Source organism: Leucoraja erinacea, chromosome 7 (genome assembly GCF_028641065.1).
Source record: "Leucoraja erinacea ecotype New England chromosome 7, Leri_hhj_1, whole genome shotgun sequence".
NCBI classification, from domain to species: domain Eukaryota; kingdom Metazoa; phylum Chordata; class Chondrichthyes; order Rajiformes; family Rajidae; genus Leucoraja; species Leucoraja erinaceus.
The window spans coordinates 966,069-982,792 of NC_073383.1; the positions used below are offsets into that span (position 1 = coordinate 966,069).

At 43.4% G+C, this 16,724-nt stretch overlaps 1 protein-coding gene and 1 non-coding gene across 2 annotated transcripts; one reads left to right on the plus strand and one right to left on the minus strand.

Annotated features, from left to right (window-relative positions):
- Positions 1–1,519: 1,519 nt before the first annotated feature.
- Positions 1,520–16,724, plus strand: LOC129698557 (2'-5'-oligoadenylate synthase 3-like). Its single transcript, XM_055637636.1, has 6 exons — positions 1,520–1,659; positions 8,425–8,592; positions 12,119–12,398; positions 13,634–13,800; positions 15,787–16,040; positions 16,458–16,724. The coding sequence occupies exons 2-6, from the start codon at positions 8,434–8,436 to the stop codon at positions 16,624–16,626; spliced, it is 1,029 nt and encodes a 342-aa protein (XP_055493611.1). The 5' UTR covers positions 1,520–1,659; positions 8,425–8,433; the 3' UTR covers positions 16,627–16,724.
- trnaq-uug (transfer RNA glutamine (anticodon UUG)) lies at positions 15,639–15,711 on the minus strand. Its single transcript has one exon. It is a non-coding gene; the product is annotated as a tRNA-Gln (tRNA).

The window sequence follows — 16,724 nt, forward strand, 5'->3', positions numbered from 1 at the left end:
TTGGGGGTAGAGTGCTGACATGGATAGAGAAGTGGTTGACAGACAGGAAACAAAGAGTAGGGATTAACGTGTCCCTTTCAGAATGGCAGGCAATGACTTGTGGAGTACCGCAAGGCTCGGTGTTGGGACCGCAGCTTTTTACAATATACATCAATGATTTGGATGAAGGGATTCAAAGTAACATTAGTAAATTTGCAGATGACACAAAGCTGGGTGGCAGTGTGAACTGTGAGGAGGATGCTTTGAGAATGCAGGGTGACTTGGACAGGTTGGGGGAGTGGGCAGATACATGGCAGATGAAATTTAAAGCGGATAAATGTGAGGTTATCCACTTTGGTAGCAAAAATAGGAAGGCAGATTACTATCTAAATGGCATTAAATTGGAAAAAGGGGAAGTACAATGGGATCTGGGGTTCGTACACCAGTCTATGAAAGTAAGCATGCGGGTACAGCAGGCAGTGAAGAAAGCGAATGGCATGTTGGCCTTCATAACAAGAGGAATCGAATCTAGGAGCAAAGAGGTCCTTCTGCAGTTGTACAGAGACCAAGTGAGACCACACCTGGAGTATTGTGTGCAGTTTTGGTCCCCTAATTTGGGGAAGGACATTCTTGCTAATGAGGGAGTGCAGCGTAGGTTTACAAGGTTAATTCCCGGGATGGCGGGACTGTCATATGCTGAGAGAATGGAGCAGCTGGGCTTGTACAGTCTGGAGTTTAGATGGATTAGAGGGTATCTCATTGAAACATATAAGATTGTTAAGGGCTTGGACACGCTAGTGGCAGGAAACATGTTCCCAATGTTGGGGGAGTCCAGGACCAGGGGCCACAGTTTCAGAATAAGGAGTAAGCCATTTAGAACGGAGACGAGGAAACACTTTTTCTCACAGAGAGTGGTGAGTCTGTGGAATTCTCTGCCTCAGAGGGCGGTGGAGGCAGATTCACTGGATGCTTTCAAGAGAGAGATTGATAGGGATCTTAAAAATATCGGAGTCAGGGGATATGGGGAGAAGGCAGGAACGGGGTACTGATTGGGGATGATCAGCCATAATCACAGTGAATGGTGGTGCTGGCTCGAAGGGCCGAATGGCCTCTACTCCTGCACCTATTGTCTATTGTCTATTGTCTATTAGCTATTGCCCCTCCCCCCGCCCACCCAGGCCACTGAGTGACGGCCCGCTCGGCCAATCAGCCCTCGTGGAACCGCAGGAGGAGCGGATCCAGCCAATGGCCGGCGGGGGTTGAGGGTTGGGGGCGGGACTTGGCATCAGCTCGCTGCCCACTGCTGAGGCCAAAGACACCAGTAGCTTTGTCAATAGTCAATAATCAATAGTCAATAGTCTATTTAATTGTCATTTGGACCCCTGGAGGTCCAAATGAAATGCCGTTTCTGCAGCCATACATTACACACAAATAGACCCCAGACACAACATAATTACATTTTACATAAACATCCATCACATAGCTGTGATGGAAGGCCAAATAAACTTATCTCTCCTGACAGATGTCTTTGCTCCTTTGCTCCTGACAGATGTCACAATCCTGAATCGAAACTCAACCCCAACACAAGTGAATAGAAACCAACGACTATTAAACATTAACTTTCCTGCTGGACAAATTGATCTCATTCCCAGGTGGAACCAAAGCCTGTGCACAGTGAAGGTGAGTTGTCTTTAGTTTGTGGGATTCTTTTACACGAATGTGATGTACAATTGTACAGATAAACACACAATATTAGGGCGGCAGAGTTACTGCCTCACAGCGCCAGCGACCCGAGTTCGAGCCCGACTAAGGACCTGCTGTCTGTGCGGAGTTTGTCCGTTCTCCCTGTGACCCAATACTCAATGTCCCGCCACTGCTCCGGAGAGTTTTCTCACTTCTCTTCCCACACTCCAAAGACGTGCAGGTTTGTAGGTTAATTGGTTTCTGTACATTGTCCCCAGTGTGAAGTCTACCACTTGATTGCTGGTCAGTACGGCACGGTGGGCCGAACGGCCTGATTCCACGCTGCTTCTCTTCAGTCTATAATCTAAAGTCATAAACGTTTAACGGAATGCCATGAACAATGAACTGCATGAAATGAAAAATGAACGGGAATATTATTAATGTCATTACACCGTGTTTAACTCTGTTAGTTCCCGAATGAACTGTTGCGGTTTCACTGAAAGACAAACTGTTCCCATCTATCCATGTTAAATCAATCAATCTAATATGTTACCATATATCCGTGTTCTCCAGAGATGCTGCCTGACCTGCTGAGTTACTCCAGCACTTTGTGTCTTTCATTTTCTGGTAAACAAGCATCTGCAGCTCCTTGCGTTTAAAATATATATATATATTCAGTTCATTGGCGTTGCCTGAATTTGCACCGAGGTGCCGCCTGTCCATGTCTCTTGCCAGTTCGCCGGGTCCATCCTCAGACCGAGAGAAGGACGAGACGAGGCGAGAGAAGTCCGGAGAGAGCATCGGCAGAGAGTCGCTGCCGACCCCGGCACCGAGCGCTCAATGTCCCGCCACTGCTCCGGAGCAAGCGGCCAAAACAACTGCAACGCAATGCCGTCTTAATACATGGGCACATTGGGCAGTTAGTTGCCGGGGCCCACCAGCATAGGAGCCCCATGCTAATCTATGTATGTTGTGACTTGCTGTCAATAAATAAATTCCACACTAAACTATAAATATTTGTTATAGGAAAATGCATATTTAGCATGTGTTTTACTAAAGATAATGAACAATATTCATGTTGATTTTGATGATGTGGACATTGGCATTCGCCTCTGATCAAAGATTATAGAGGAGCAAGATAGACCACTCCTACGAAATCCAATCGGCTGACGTGTAGTACGGATCAAAGATTATAGAGTAGACTTTGGTACGGATCGGAACGTCACGGAGCGTCACCTCCACCATTTTAGGAATCAGTCCCCAATCTCCGTTATGCCTCTCGCAGCTTAATCCACGTCAGTCCATTGGATTTTGTAGTTTATCTTGTTCTCTTAGCCTTCATTGTTAGACTATTATTATCTTTGTTTATAATAAATAAGGTGCTCCTTTAAAAATTAAGAAAAAATTAAAAAGGGAAACTGCGTATAAAACGAGCAAACAATGCTCAATGAAAGGTCTCTGGACCATATGAAAGGTCTCTGGACTATATGCAAGATAGAGATAATAGATTTCAAAGTTCCTCATGGATCAGAAACAACTTTGATTTAAAGCAACTCATGATGTACATAAGCCATAAAGGCAATTATATTGCCTTAATATTTTGCTATAAGATATAAGGAACATAAGCCAATATATTTGCCTATATTTATATTATACTAGACTAAGTGGGACCCGTTGGGTCCCAGCATCACACGGGAGGGCTAGTCACCAACGCAATATTCCACCTCTTCACCAATTCCAATATTGCTCGCCAGTGGGGGGGCTGTCTGTTGCGCTAGTATGGGTGTTGCGGGCGAAAGGTACTGGTTTCCAGAGGGCTACTATAGACATTGTGGGGCGAATGGATTCTTGGGCTGGCATCTAACTGTTGCACCGATTTTAAAAGCCAAGCCAAGGCAAACAATTGGGCTGCAGCCACCTGACAACCAAAATTCATTTTGTGAACACAAACATTTTAAAAAGGCGAGACAAAAACTTGGGCTGCAGCCACATGACAACCAAAATTCATTTTGTGAACACAAATTTTTTAAAAAGGCGAGGCAAACAATTGGGCTGCAGCCACCTGACAACCAAAATTCATTTTGTGAACACAAACTTTAAGAAAAGGCGAGGCAAACAATTGGGTAGCAGCCACTTTACAGCCGCATCGAGGGGACTCACCGTGGAGTAGACGTGCGTTCAGTGGTATTCGCAGCTCAGAGAGCCGTGACATTCGCGCTTCGTGGATCTGGCAGAGACTGAGTGATTGACTACACTTCCAGGTTTTATAGTACCTCCCCCCTGCCGCCAGCAGAGAGAATGGCAAATTAAAAAAAAACATTAATATCTCTCTGATTTTTCATCGATGGGAAAAATCCTCCGGACCTGGAAGGCGGAGAGGGGCTCTGAGTGAGGTGGCCAAAAATGACGGCCATAGGTGGCGGCGTTCTCTCAGAAATCGCAGCACAGTGGGCTAAAAGCGGTCAAGATCAGACTTTTAGTAATATAGATATGACACACACACATATATAAATGTGATATTGATGTATATAATTATATAACACATACATATTTCTCTAGTTATATATATATATATATATAAACACACACATATATGTATGTTTCTCTAGCTTCTTTCTTGTTATCTCCCAATTTTGTTGAATTTTTTTTCTTTCATTCAACCTCTCTCTCTGAAATCCTAATGTTATGAATAAATAAAAATGAACACATGCCAAGATATTTTTTCATTCTATGTTAGTGTAAAGAAATATAGTGTATACATACCTACATTGATGGAGAAGTGCGAGCATTTATATGAAAACTGTGCATTGCTACGATAGTTTAGTTTTTAATTTAACATATATTTGAGGGAAATGTACGTATATTTGAGGGAAATGAGTTACCGTATTTCCCGGCAATGAAGACGCACCACCATTTGAGTTGCTAAATTTTGAAAAAATGATGGCGGGACAGAATCGAGGGTTTGGTTTAGTCCAGGGGTCTGCAGTCTTTTTTGCACAGGGGCCAGGACCCTCCAGGACTAGCTGCAGTTCCCAGGTCACCTGCGAGCCCCGGGTCTAGCTGCGGTTCTGCTGCCCGAGCCCGGCAGCCGCTCGCAGCCACCCGAGCTCCGAGTGAGTTTTTAAATGTGAATATCTCATAACTAAACATTTGTGGGTCAGCAGTATATTGCATCAATCCACTCAATTTTAAATCATTCTACAACAAAATTCATAAACAAGGATAACACTTTTTATTTCTGTCATTTATGGTAAGATTTACATAATTTATTGTTTTATGTGTGAGATATACAGGGTGTTCAGAACAAAGACGGCAGTTCTTTGACAAGTACTCCGTAGTTCCCTATAGGAGATCTTATCAACAAGTATTCTGGACCCACTGTCAACATCTGAAATTACAGTAAAATATCATATAGAATTAACTTATAAGAACAAATCTGATTATAACTACATAACTGCAGAATGGATGATATGTCACTTAATTGCAATTGTTTTCAGGGGTGGGGAGAGACATGTATATTGAAGATGCATTTTTCCTCTAGTAGGTCAATTTATGCCTACTGAATATATTCATGCATACTATATTCTGTTGTGCTGAAGCAAAGCAAGAATTCCATTGTCCTATCTGGGACACATGACAATAAACTTATCTAGACTTGACTTGATTTATTTTAAATGTAGAAGAGCTTACAATACCATGCATGCCTTACGACAAGAACAAAACCAAAAATGTACGGCAGTGTAAAAATTGATACCTTTATTATTGTTTAAGAAGAAACTGCAAATGCTGGAATATCGAAGGTAGACAAAAATGCTCCAGTATTTTTGTCTACCTTTATTATTGTGCTAAGTCTAGATCTATAAAAGAAGACTTTCTAATAACTTGCTCATGTACCAAAAAATGTCTTATATAATATAATACATTGTCGGGATCATAAGAATAGAATTATATATGTTACAGTCATCATATATTGGGAAGGAAATTAAGGCTTTCATGTGTGTTCCTCACGGCATGTTGTTGTTCCCTATAACTCTATTTATCATGTATTTTAAACACCATTGATCCGTGTACATTGTGTATATATATATATATTTTTTTTAATATTTTTATTTATTAGTAGTGTACATTACAATAATTTGCCAAAAATAACATAATACATTTCCTGTACCACTTCATATTTTAAACTTTAAAAAGCAGAAAAATAAAGAGAGTGTAATAGGATAGTAAGTGTGTGAAAGAGTGATCAAAAGAGACCCTTAGACACGATAAATTTGAAAAAGAATTAAGAAGTAAGCCAGAGAAAAAGAAAACCGAAGATATATTAAAAGTAAAAAAAGAGATAAAAGGGATATACCAACATTGTGTATATTTAATAGCATTTATCATATATTTCATTAAACACCATTAATCCGTGTACATTGTGTATATTTAACACAATTTATCCTGTATTTTAAACATTATTTCAAACCGGCTTAAACACAAGCCGGTTCGGGATCTCCGCTGCTTGGAGGTCCTGAATCGGCCGCCTCTTACCGGAGACCGGGGCTTCATGATGTTATAGGCCGCGGGCCGGTTGTCGGAGCTTTTCTCCGGCGAGGAATCCCAGACTCCGCGAGGGAAAGTGCACGCTGCCCCCGCGACTAGAAGCTCCACACACCACGGCTTCAGGGTGTTATAGTCCGCGGGCCAGCGATCAGAGCAATTCTTCTGGCGACCCCCGGCTCCGCGATCTGAGCTATAGGAAGAGATCGGCCTCAAGGCAGAAAGTTCTAATTTGTTCTTACCTTTCGTCTTTAGCGGGGAACCTGAAGAAACACTGCTATAAAGTGATTGAATCGCTTACATTGGCGATTCGAGCACTATAGCAGAATGGGCGCCATGACCATTAAAAAAAACCCTAATATCTATGATTCCCAAAATGGCGCGCCACAAATTACCCATGAGCCCAGGACCGTACTACAGCTTTTTCGTCGAGTGGTTTATCTTGCTCCTCTATAAACTTTGCCTCTGATTTAGTATCACGGTCACCTCTGCAACCACACGTATCTCACTCGCTACAGAACTGGAAATCCTGGAAAGGGGAACCCATCGTACTTATCAGCAAACATTTGTGAGGAATTTATTGAATTAATTGGACAACATCTTCTTTGCGTTATTCTTGAAGAAATAAAAGAGTCAAAATATTTTTCAATAAGTGTGGATTCCACTCCAGGCATCTCACACACTGAACAACTGACATTTATTGTCCGGTACATTTGAGGATGTGAGCCTTTAAGTTCATACCCATCTTTTCTCATGGAGCAAAGAACCTAGCAGACACTGTTGTGGATTGCCTTAATGAGAACAAAATTGCACTATCAAACTTGGTGGGTGTAAAAGCGGCAGAGTTGTCTACAGACTAACATTCTTTGACTTTGTTCAGTGTCTATATTCCCTTTTCTCTGTGTCTACACATGGATGGAATATTCTGGCATCATCTTTAGCAAAACATGTTGTGGTCAAGCGCCTGTCTGACACGAGATGGTCGTCACATTTTGATGCTGTTCGTGCTCTGTGTGGGAGGTTGGAGAAAATTAAACATGCACTGGATTCTGTATCAGCTGACACTGAAGAGGAAGTGAACACAAGGCAAGAGGCAGAAAGATTGAGCGAGAAGATGGAGAACGTGGATACGATCTTTCTCACATTTCTTTGGAATGCCATCCTTGAAAGAGTGAACAAAACAAGCAAGGTCCTGCAGTCAGAGGATGTGAACATACTTGTCGCCAAGAATCTTCTTGAGTCTCTGAAAACCCATCTTCAGGAAATTAAGAGACAAATTTAGTGAATACCAATTGAAAGCCAGGAGTAGGTGTTCAGATTCAGATTATAGCGATGTGAAAAAACGGGAACGAAAATTAAATGTGTAGGTAGGGGCCCCAGTGCACTGCTTTATCCGGGGGCCCTGCCGCAGTGGCTGAAAGTGATTATTGTTTACTTGTACTAACCCCCCCCTTATTAAACGGTTCATAGAGTCATAGAGTGATACAGCATGGGAACCATGGGCTCAACATGCCCACATAACATGTCCCAGCTACACTAGTCCCACTTGTCTGCGTTTGGCCCATATCCCTCCAAACATGTCCTATCCATGCACCTGTCTAAATGTTTCTTAAACGTTGGGATAGTCCCAGCCTCAACTACCTCCTCTGGCAGCTTGTTCCATACACCCACCACCCTTTGTGTGAAAAAGCTATCCCACAGATTCATCATGAATCCTTTCCCCTTCATTCGGAGGCTATAGCTTCTGGTTCTTTCTACAGTCCCTTGTCCAGCTCCCACTGCCACTGTATGAAAGATTGAATAGGAGTCTAAGGGGTAACTTTGCCACACAGAGGGTGGTGGGCGTATGGAACAAGCTGCCGGAGGAGGTAGTTGAGGCAGGTACTATGTTTAAGAAAAGGTACATGGATGGGACAGGTTTAGGGGATATGGGCCAAATGCAGGCAAGTGGGACGTGTAGATTGACATGCTGATTGGTGTGTGCAAGCTGGGCTGAAGGGCTTGTTCCCACACTGTATGACTGTGACTGGAAACATTGCCAGTCCATTCTCTCCACAGATGCTGCCTGACCTGTTGAGTTCCTCCAGCACTTTGTGACCTCAGACTTGGCATTTACTCTGTATACTGAGATCTCTTTTCATACCTTAACCATTTTATGATTCTCTTCAGAGCTCCTATCGAAGTTAAATTTGTTGAATTCTACATTTTCTTTTATTACAGAAGAGAATTATGGCTTTGTATCAAGTACGTCCCGGCGATCTGGACACATACATTTACAAATATCTCCAACCTGATGAAAGGTTTTTGAAACAAGTGGCTGAGACCATTGACAAGATTTGTACATTCTTAAAGGAACAATGTCCCTACAAAATCAGTAAAGCTGTGAAGGTGAGATGACAGAATTGTATACTGAACGGAAATAGACCATGGTACTAAGTTGTAAACAAAGAAGGTTCCAGGGTCACTGGTGCAAGTCTGAGTTCTGCAATCTCAATTAAAGACTAGAATTGCTTATAAAGTGTCTTTCTCCCTGTTGTGTGTGAATGGGTGATCGATGGTCAGCATCTCCCAACTCCTGATTTCTCCTGCCAAAGACGTTCTATTAGACAGGAGATGAGGAGGAATTTCTTTAGCCAGACGGTGGTAAATCTGCGGAATCCATTGCCACAGACGGCTGTGAGACCCAATCATTAGGAATTTTTAAAGCGGAGATTGACAAGTTCATGATTAGGGTGTCAAAGGTTACAGGGAGAAGGCAGGAGAAAGGGATTGGGAGAGAAAGATAGACGGGCCACGATTGAATGGCGGAGTAGACTCAATGGGCCAAATGGCTTAATTCTGCTCCGATGACGAACTTATGAAGAGTTATTATCACAGCGATCAACTTTGGTCATGGTATTCTATCCTTGACAACTAACCCAGGGATATCCACTTCCTGGATTCATGTGGTATTGAGCCTTTTGTGAGTTCAAGACAACTCTAGTCGGCTGAGCCAACTCAAGCACAAGATAAGTTAATAACCTGTATTTAATTAGAGATACAGCGTGGGAAAAGGCCCTTTGGCCCACCGAGTCCACACCCATTCACACTAGTGCTGTGTTATTCCACTTATCGTCCAATTGCTACCCTTACCATGTATCTATACACTGTGAATGGCTCGATTGTAATCATATATTGTCTTTCTGTTGACCGGTTAGCAGGCAACAAAAGCTTCTCACTGTAACTCATTGGTGGTGGCCCATCAGTTACAATGATGGTGGGTTGTGCAGTCTCAATTCTGGTGAGTTCTGACATGGCTCACGAGTCCAGGTCTGCACAAAAACCTGTGCGTGAATAGGTTTAAGGTGGAGAAGCTGTTGCACTTCTTCTTCTTGCGTATGGCGTGCACAGCCTAAAGTTGCACGACGACTTGTTCTGTTTGATCTTCTGTTTGTGCACGCCAGGTTGATTGCATTCGTTGAGACAGGGTGGACCACGTGAAGGTTGCAATCTCCCACCCCAAGCTGTTGAACTGAAACAACCCCACCCTCTCGGCCGCAGAAGTCAAGAGTCCAGTGGTATGAAAAATGATTACGGCTGGAAACTTCTTGGCTGCAGTGGATGGCCATGGCATCTTTAGTGCTCTGACGAGTCCTTCGCATTCCACAGTGCGTTGCCTTTCCGGTACACGTCTCGTACACGTGACATTAGACTGAACTGAAGCTGAAACAAGTTAGGGGCAATTTTACACCTGCCACATAACCTCCAAACCTGCATGCCTTTGGGATTTGGGTGGAAACCGGAGCACCCAGAGGAAACCCACACGGTCACATGGAGATTGTGGCAACTACACACAGACAGCACCCGAGGTCAGGATCGAACCCAGGTCCCTGGCGTTGTGAGGGAGTGGCTCTTCCTGCTGCACCACTATGCCGCCCACATTTCTGATCAAACAGAAATAGACCAACAGGCTCAATTAAATGATGGTTTATCAGTGTTTGAACCAGTTTATTCCAGTAACCCTTCATATATTCAATCAATTATTTGTCATTCTTCCAAATGACCTTGCGCAGACACTCTACTACAAGTGTAAACTCCAAATTTCAACAACATTTGAAGAAATACATTTAGTTTAGTTTAGAAATACAATGTGGAAACAGGCCCTTCGGCCCACCGAGTGCACACCAACCAGCAATCACCCCATATACTAGCACTATTCTACACACTGGGGCAATTTACAATTTACTGAAGCAATTAACCTACAAACCTGTACATCTTTGGAATGTGGGAGGAAATTGGCGCCAAATAAATGACAAGAAAACTTTTTAAATTTGATTCTAATTGGCAGACTTAGTTGTACATTGTCCCCCGCCAGAGATGATAGATTTTCTGCATCGCCCTTATTGAGACCACCAGGGGGCGCCGCACGTTTGGCAGCCCCGCAAACAGTCTGTCTGTTTTTTCGCCTTTTATTTAATTATTTTTTTTAATTTTTAGTGTGTGTTAATAGTTCGAGCTTCGATTGCCTTAACGGATGGTTCGACTGCCTTGACCGTGGGAGAATAAAGTGGAAGTAGATTGGACTTTATTGCCTTCCATCACAGTGAGGAATGTGGGGAATCCGCTGTGGTGGATGTTTATGCTAATTTTAATGTAGTTGTGTGTCTTGTTGTTTTTAATCTGGCTGTGTGGTAATTTGAATTTCACTGCACCATAATTGGTACATGTGACAATAAACTGACCTTGAAACCTCGAATGAAGGTACAGTGATATGCGGATTACCATACAGCCATATGAAAACTCCACACTGTGATGGAAGGCAATAAAGTCCAATCTTCTTGCTCTTTATTCTCCTGCCGTTGGGGCAGTCGAACCATCCACAATCAGGGCGGTCGGTCAAAACTCCTGCGGCTTGGAGTTCCCGAATTCGGTCTATGACCAGAGACCACGGGCTCCATGATGCTAAGTCCGCAAAACCCCACATTTGGAGCTCTGAGGTCGACCCCTGGATGTTTAAGTCCCGTGGGCGACCACGGTGGAGCTTTGAAAAGTCCATCTCCAGCAGAGGCCGTCAACTCCTCAATGTTAGGCCGCAGTGCGGACGGAGGTACGATACTGAAAAAAATCGCATCTCCGTCGAGGTGAGAGACTAGACAAAGTTTGCCCCAATCTCCCCCCCCACATAAAACAAGTTAAAGAAGACTGAAAACATCCATCTAACACATACTATTTCAACACAAAGAAGGAAAGGACAGACAGACTGTTGGCGAGGCAGCAATTACTGGCGCCACCCGGTGGTGTCTGACCCAAACTGATAAAAAGTGAGTTGCGATGTAGTGATTTTGGCCTAATTGGAGTACAAGTGCATTTTACAAATGGGAATTAGGGCTGGCACGGTGGTGCAGTGGGAGAGTTGCTGCCTTACAGTGCCAGTGACCCAGGTTTGATCCTGACTGCGGGTGCTGCCTGTACGCAGTTTGTATGTTCTCCCCTTGACCACATAGAAACATAGAAAATAGGTGCAGGAGTAGGCCATTCGGCCCTTCGAGCCTGCACCGTCATTCAATATGATCATGGCTGATCATCCAACTCAGTCATTCCTGTCAATGAACCCTGGCCTCAACTACCCCTCTGCGGCCAATGAGGCCTCAATTCCAGAGATTCACCACTCTCTGTGTGAAAAAGTTTTCCTCATCTCGGTCCTAAAAGATTTCCCCGCTTATCCTTAAACTGTGACCCCTTGTTCTGAAGCATGTGGGTTTTCTCCAGGTGCTCCGGTTTCCTCCCATACTCCAAAGACATGGATAGCACGGACTCAGTGGGCCAAGTGGCCTGTTTAGGCGCTGTATCTCTAAACTAAAAAAAACGAAAAATCATTTAATTAAAATTAATCATTAAATTTAATTAATCGTTGTTGTTTTGTCTCTGGTTTTAGGGTGGATCCCTTGGAAAAGGAACAGCTGTAAAAAATGGCTCTGATGCAGATTTGGTTGTCTTTCTCAACAACTTCAAGAGTTTTGAAGACCAAACGGGAAACCGGACTGAAATTTTGACAGACATTCGTGGTCTGTTGTTGAAATATGAGAAAAACATTGGACATCAGATCAAAATGACACCGCCCAAAACAAATCCTCGCTCCCTCAACTTCCAGTTTAAATCCACAAGATCGTCTGATTTTGTTGAGGTCGATGTTCTCCCTGCATTTGATGCCTTAGGTATGAGGCTTTGAACACATTGAAAATAACCGGTTTAATGGCAAATATGGGATGTTTTACTTATCATACCTGCAATGTTCGCATCCAAGGCATTAATGTATATTACAACCAGCAATGGTCCCAACATTGATCAAAGATTTGAAATCAGGAAAAAAAACATTCTTCCACCAAAGGCACTCCACTGGTCACAGATTTAGGAATCAGTACAACATCTTTCCACCACTACTCTCTTCCTCTCACCACCGTCAATTTGGATCCATTTGGCTGGCATATCTTGGATCCCATCTATCTTAAACCTCTGCACTAGCCTGCTATGCGGGACCTTGTCAAATACATTACTGAAGTCCATATGGACAACATCTATTGCCCTACCTTCATCAATCCTTAGTCACCCACTCAAAAAATCTCAGACAAATTAGTAAAGGTCGAGAACCTTCTTCAGATTGTCTGAAAATGGGTCTCAACCCATAATGTTACCCATTGCTTTTCTCCAGAGATGCTGCCTGAACTTGTGAGTTACTGCAGGATTTTTTGTCTATCTTCGGTGTAAACCAGCATCTACAGCTCCTTCCTACCCCATATCTCAGATCAGCTTCTGCCTTTCCAAATGAACATAAATCATATCCTCTAGAACTCTCTCCAATAATTTCAAAGGAACATTGTAAAGTTGCAACCTGCTAAACTTAAAAGTCTTATCCGACTTGTGAAGTATTGGTATACTGAGGTATATTTGGAGACTGTTGGAGGCTGAAATTGTTGTTTGAAGAGGCGAATGCAGTTGTCTAAGTTGAAGTGTTATTGGAAGGGCAAGTACATCAGTGGTAGATACATTATTGGTGCACCATCCTGCAGTGATGCGCTGCATTATTCTCACTAGATCTTGACCTGCATTGTGCCAATGCCCTTTTTTTGGGGCAAATGTAGTCTCCATTCAAGGTCAGCCGAAAGCCTAGTCCTGCATCTAGAACATTATCTTGCTGACGTTGTCTGACCTGTGGATCTCCATGTGGTGTCATCTTTGTTTGCCATCTTTGATGCTGTCCAACATTGTTGGAAAAAAGCTTTCATCAGGAGGATGAATTTTGCTGAAATTCTGAAGAAATTACATAGGTGGATGCTCCCAAACTTTTCTAACGCTTACATAATGTTCTGTCAATGGTCAATAACTTATTATGTTTAAGATGACATACATAGTCTGTATCTAAGCAATAAAATGTTAATTTTTTGTCCTGAAGGTCAAGTAACAAGGACTCGTACTCAAGTCTATGAAGCTCTCATTGCAGCTGGAGAAAGTGGGGGGGAATTCTCGCCAAGTTTCACCGAACTTCAGAGGGACTTTGTAAAAGAACGTCCTACTAAACTTAAAAGCCTTATCCGACTTGTGAAGTATTGGTATACTGAGGTAATTCAGAGACTGGTGCTGAAATTGTTCTACAAAGAGGTGTATGCAGTTATTTATGTTGAATGAATGAAAGCATGAATGAACAGTACTTCATTATCACATGTGACATGCCACAGTGAAATGTGTAGGAAGGAACTGCAGATGCTGGTTTAAAGCGAAGATAGACACAAAATGCTGGAGTAACTTAGTGGGACAGGCAGCATCTCTGGAGAGGAATGGGTGACATTTCGGACCGAGACTGACGAAGGGTCTCAACCCAAAACGTTACCCATTCCTTCTCAGCTGCTGCCCATCCCACTGAGTTACTCCAGCTTTTTGTGTCTATCTTGCCACAGTGAAATTCTTTGTTTTGCATACCATAAACAAAGTATGCACAGAGTCGCCACGTATATGGTACTGACAAAGGTACAAAGTGTTGTTTGTGGTCCCTCTGCATTATCGGTGGCCCCCACACCGGGCCCCTCTTGGTTCTCTCAGACGCCGTCAATGACTGACCGTCAGCACACACTGTGGACCCTCCGATGTTTCATGTTGGTAATGTTGGTCCCATCTTCATCCCCCCCTCCACTGGGTCCCCACTTAGTTCTCATGTCGGGTACCCCTCCCTTTGTTCTCGGCAACTTAAATGGCTTTTGGAAGAGCAAGTGCACATCAAATCACATTGTTGGGCAACGTTTGATCAATCAAGTCCATGTCAGGTACCAGTAAATTAGTCTTGTTAGACCCATACTCTGCTGTTCCCTATAGACCTGTCAATGATTCTCAAGTGCCCATCCAGCCCCCACCATGCTCACACTGTTTATCTGTGTCTATCTCCACCTATGACTTGCCAGGCTTTATCCCCTGTACTCTAATCAGTCTGAAGATGAGTCCCAACCCAAAACGTTACCGATCCATGACCTCCAGACATGCTGCCTGGCCCATGGAGTTACTCCAGCACTTTGTGTCTTCATTGGGGTAAACTTGGACTGTTGGGAGCATGCTGTGAAGCATCCCAATAACATGCTTTCTGCGGCGCATCTGTTCCTAGGCACACAGGGAACTGCAGATGCTGGTTTAATCAAAAGACACAAAGTATTGGAGTAGATTCCTATCTACATTCTCCAGAGAAGCTGCCTGACCTGCTGAGTTACTGCAGCATTTTGAGTTGGGGGTTTTTTAGTTGTAAATTAGCATTTGCAGTTCCTTGTGTCTTCGTTTAGTAGAAGCGGATTAATTGTGTGTCAGCCACAAGCAATGAGTTCCAGAATGTAGCAAATCTTTGTATTGAGGTTTTTCCTTACAACCTCTTGCACCTTTGGGTTAAATTTGACATCTCTGTCTCTGATCCTGGAACGACTCAGTATTTACGCTGTATCTCTAAACTAAACTAAACAACGCAATCAAGACCTTAATAATTCATTGTATAAAATATTCTCATCCCTTCGCTAATATTTTTGTTAATTATGTTAAATTAAGATAATTATGTCAAAGTTGAGTTTCCACCAGAGGAAACAGACAGTAAATGGTTCTTTAATTTGGCGATTATGTTCTTTAATGTGTGGTATTACTGAAGTGTAGTTTAGAGATACAGCGTGGAAACAGGCCCTTCGGCCCACCGAGTCTGTGCTGACCAGCGATCACCCGTACACTATTTCTACCCGACACACCAGGGACAATTTACAGATGCCAATTGACCTCAATGGGAGGAATCTGGAGAACCCAGAGAAACCCACGCTGTCACAGGGAGAATGTGCAAACTCCATACAGACAGCATCCATAGTCAGCAACGAACCCGGTCTCTGGCGTTGTAAGGCAGCAACTCCACAGCTGCACCACTTTGCCGCCTCTGAATTAAACGCCTGAACAGGGACTCGAACCCTGGACCCTCAGATTCAAAGTCTGATGCTCTACCGACTGAGCTATCCGGGCCCTGAAGTTATTCAAACAAGAAAGAGAGAGTTCAAGGGCGGAAGGTTCAAATGTTGATTTATTTCTATCTAACAGCATGTCCAACGTCCATATAAACCCCAACTGAGAAGCGATAAGGATTTGCCACCGAAGTATGCTCTGGAGCTGCTGACCATCTATGCATGGGAGAGCGCTGAGAAGGGAGTAGATTTCAGCACCGCGGAAGGATTTCGCACCGTTCTGGAACTGATTGTCCAGTACAAACACCTTTGCATCTTTTGGACCACAAACTACAGCTTTAACTCTTCCCGCATTGCCACATTTCTGAAAAACAAACTTAAAGAACCAAAGTAAGTTACTTTCAAACCATATTTGCCCTTTCTGGGATATTCTAGAATCAACACAGCACAGTGAAAGGTTATTTGAAATTGGAAGGAACTGCAGAGGCTGGTTTATCCCAAAGATAGAAACCAGAGCGCCCGGAGAAAAGTCACTCGGGTCACGGGGAGAAAGTACAAACTCCATACACACAGTACCCATAGTCGGGATCAAACCGGGGTCTCTGGCGCTGTAAGGCAGCAACTCTACCGCTATGCCATCAATATTTAGTCTAGGTTACAGAAGGTCAGGAGCAACAAGGAATCGATGAAAGGATAAGCAGCCATAAAGGTTTGCGCAAGGGATAATTCCCAGAGGATTTTGTGGTGTACAGATCGAGCTAATAAAATTGGTTTGGGCTGCTGATGTTTATGTGTTTGAACCCTTAGGCCAATGATCCTTGACCCCGCAGATCCAACAGGTAATGTTGCTGCAGCAGCGAGATGGGATCTAGTGGCAGCAGCGGCCAAGTGCTGTTTGCAGCAGATCTGTGTGAAAGATGTCAAAACCTGGAATGTTAAGGTAAAATATTTGTTTTGTCAGGTTGGAGGCCAGTGACGAGTGGGGTGCCACAGGGAACTGTGTTGGGTCCACTGTTGTTTGTCATGTACATCAATGATCTGGATGATGGTGTGGTAAATTGGATTAGTAAGTAT

Coding starts and splice junctions, on each gene's coding strand:
- LOC129698557 (XM_055637636.1), top strand. CDS start 8,434: ATGGCTTTGTATCAAGTACGTCCCGGCGATCTGGACACATACATTTAC. Junction 8,593..12,118: donor AAATCAGTAAAGCTGTGAAG/GTGAGATGACAG, acceptor CTCTGGTTTTAG/GGTGGATCCCTTGGAAAAGG. Junction 13,801..15,786: donor TGAAGTATTGGTATACTGAG/GTAATTCAGAGA, acceptor TCTATCTAACAG/CATGTCCAACGTCCATATAA.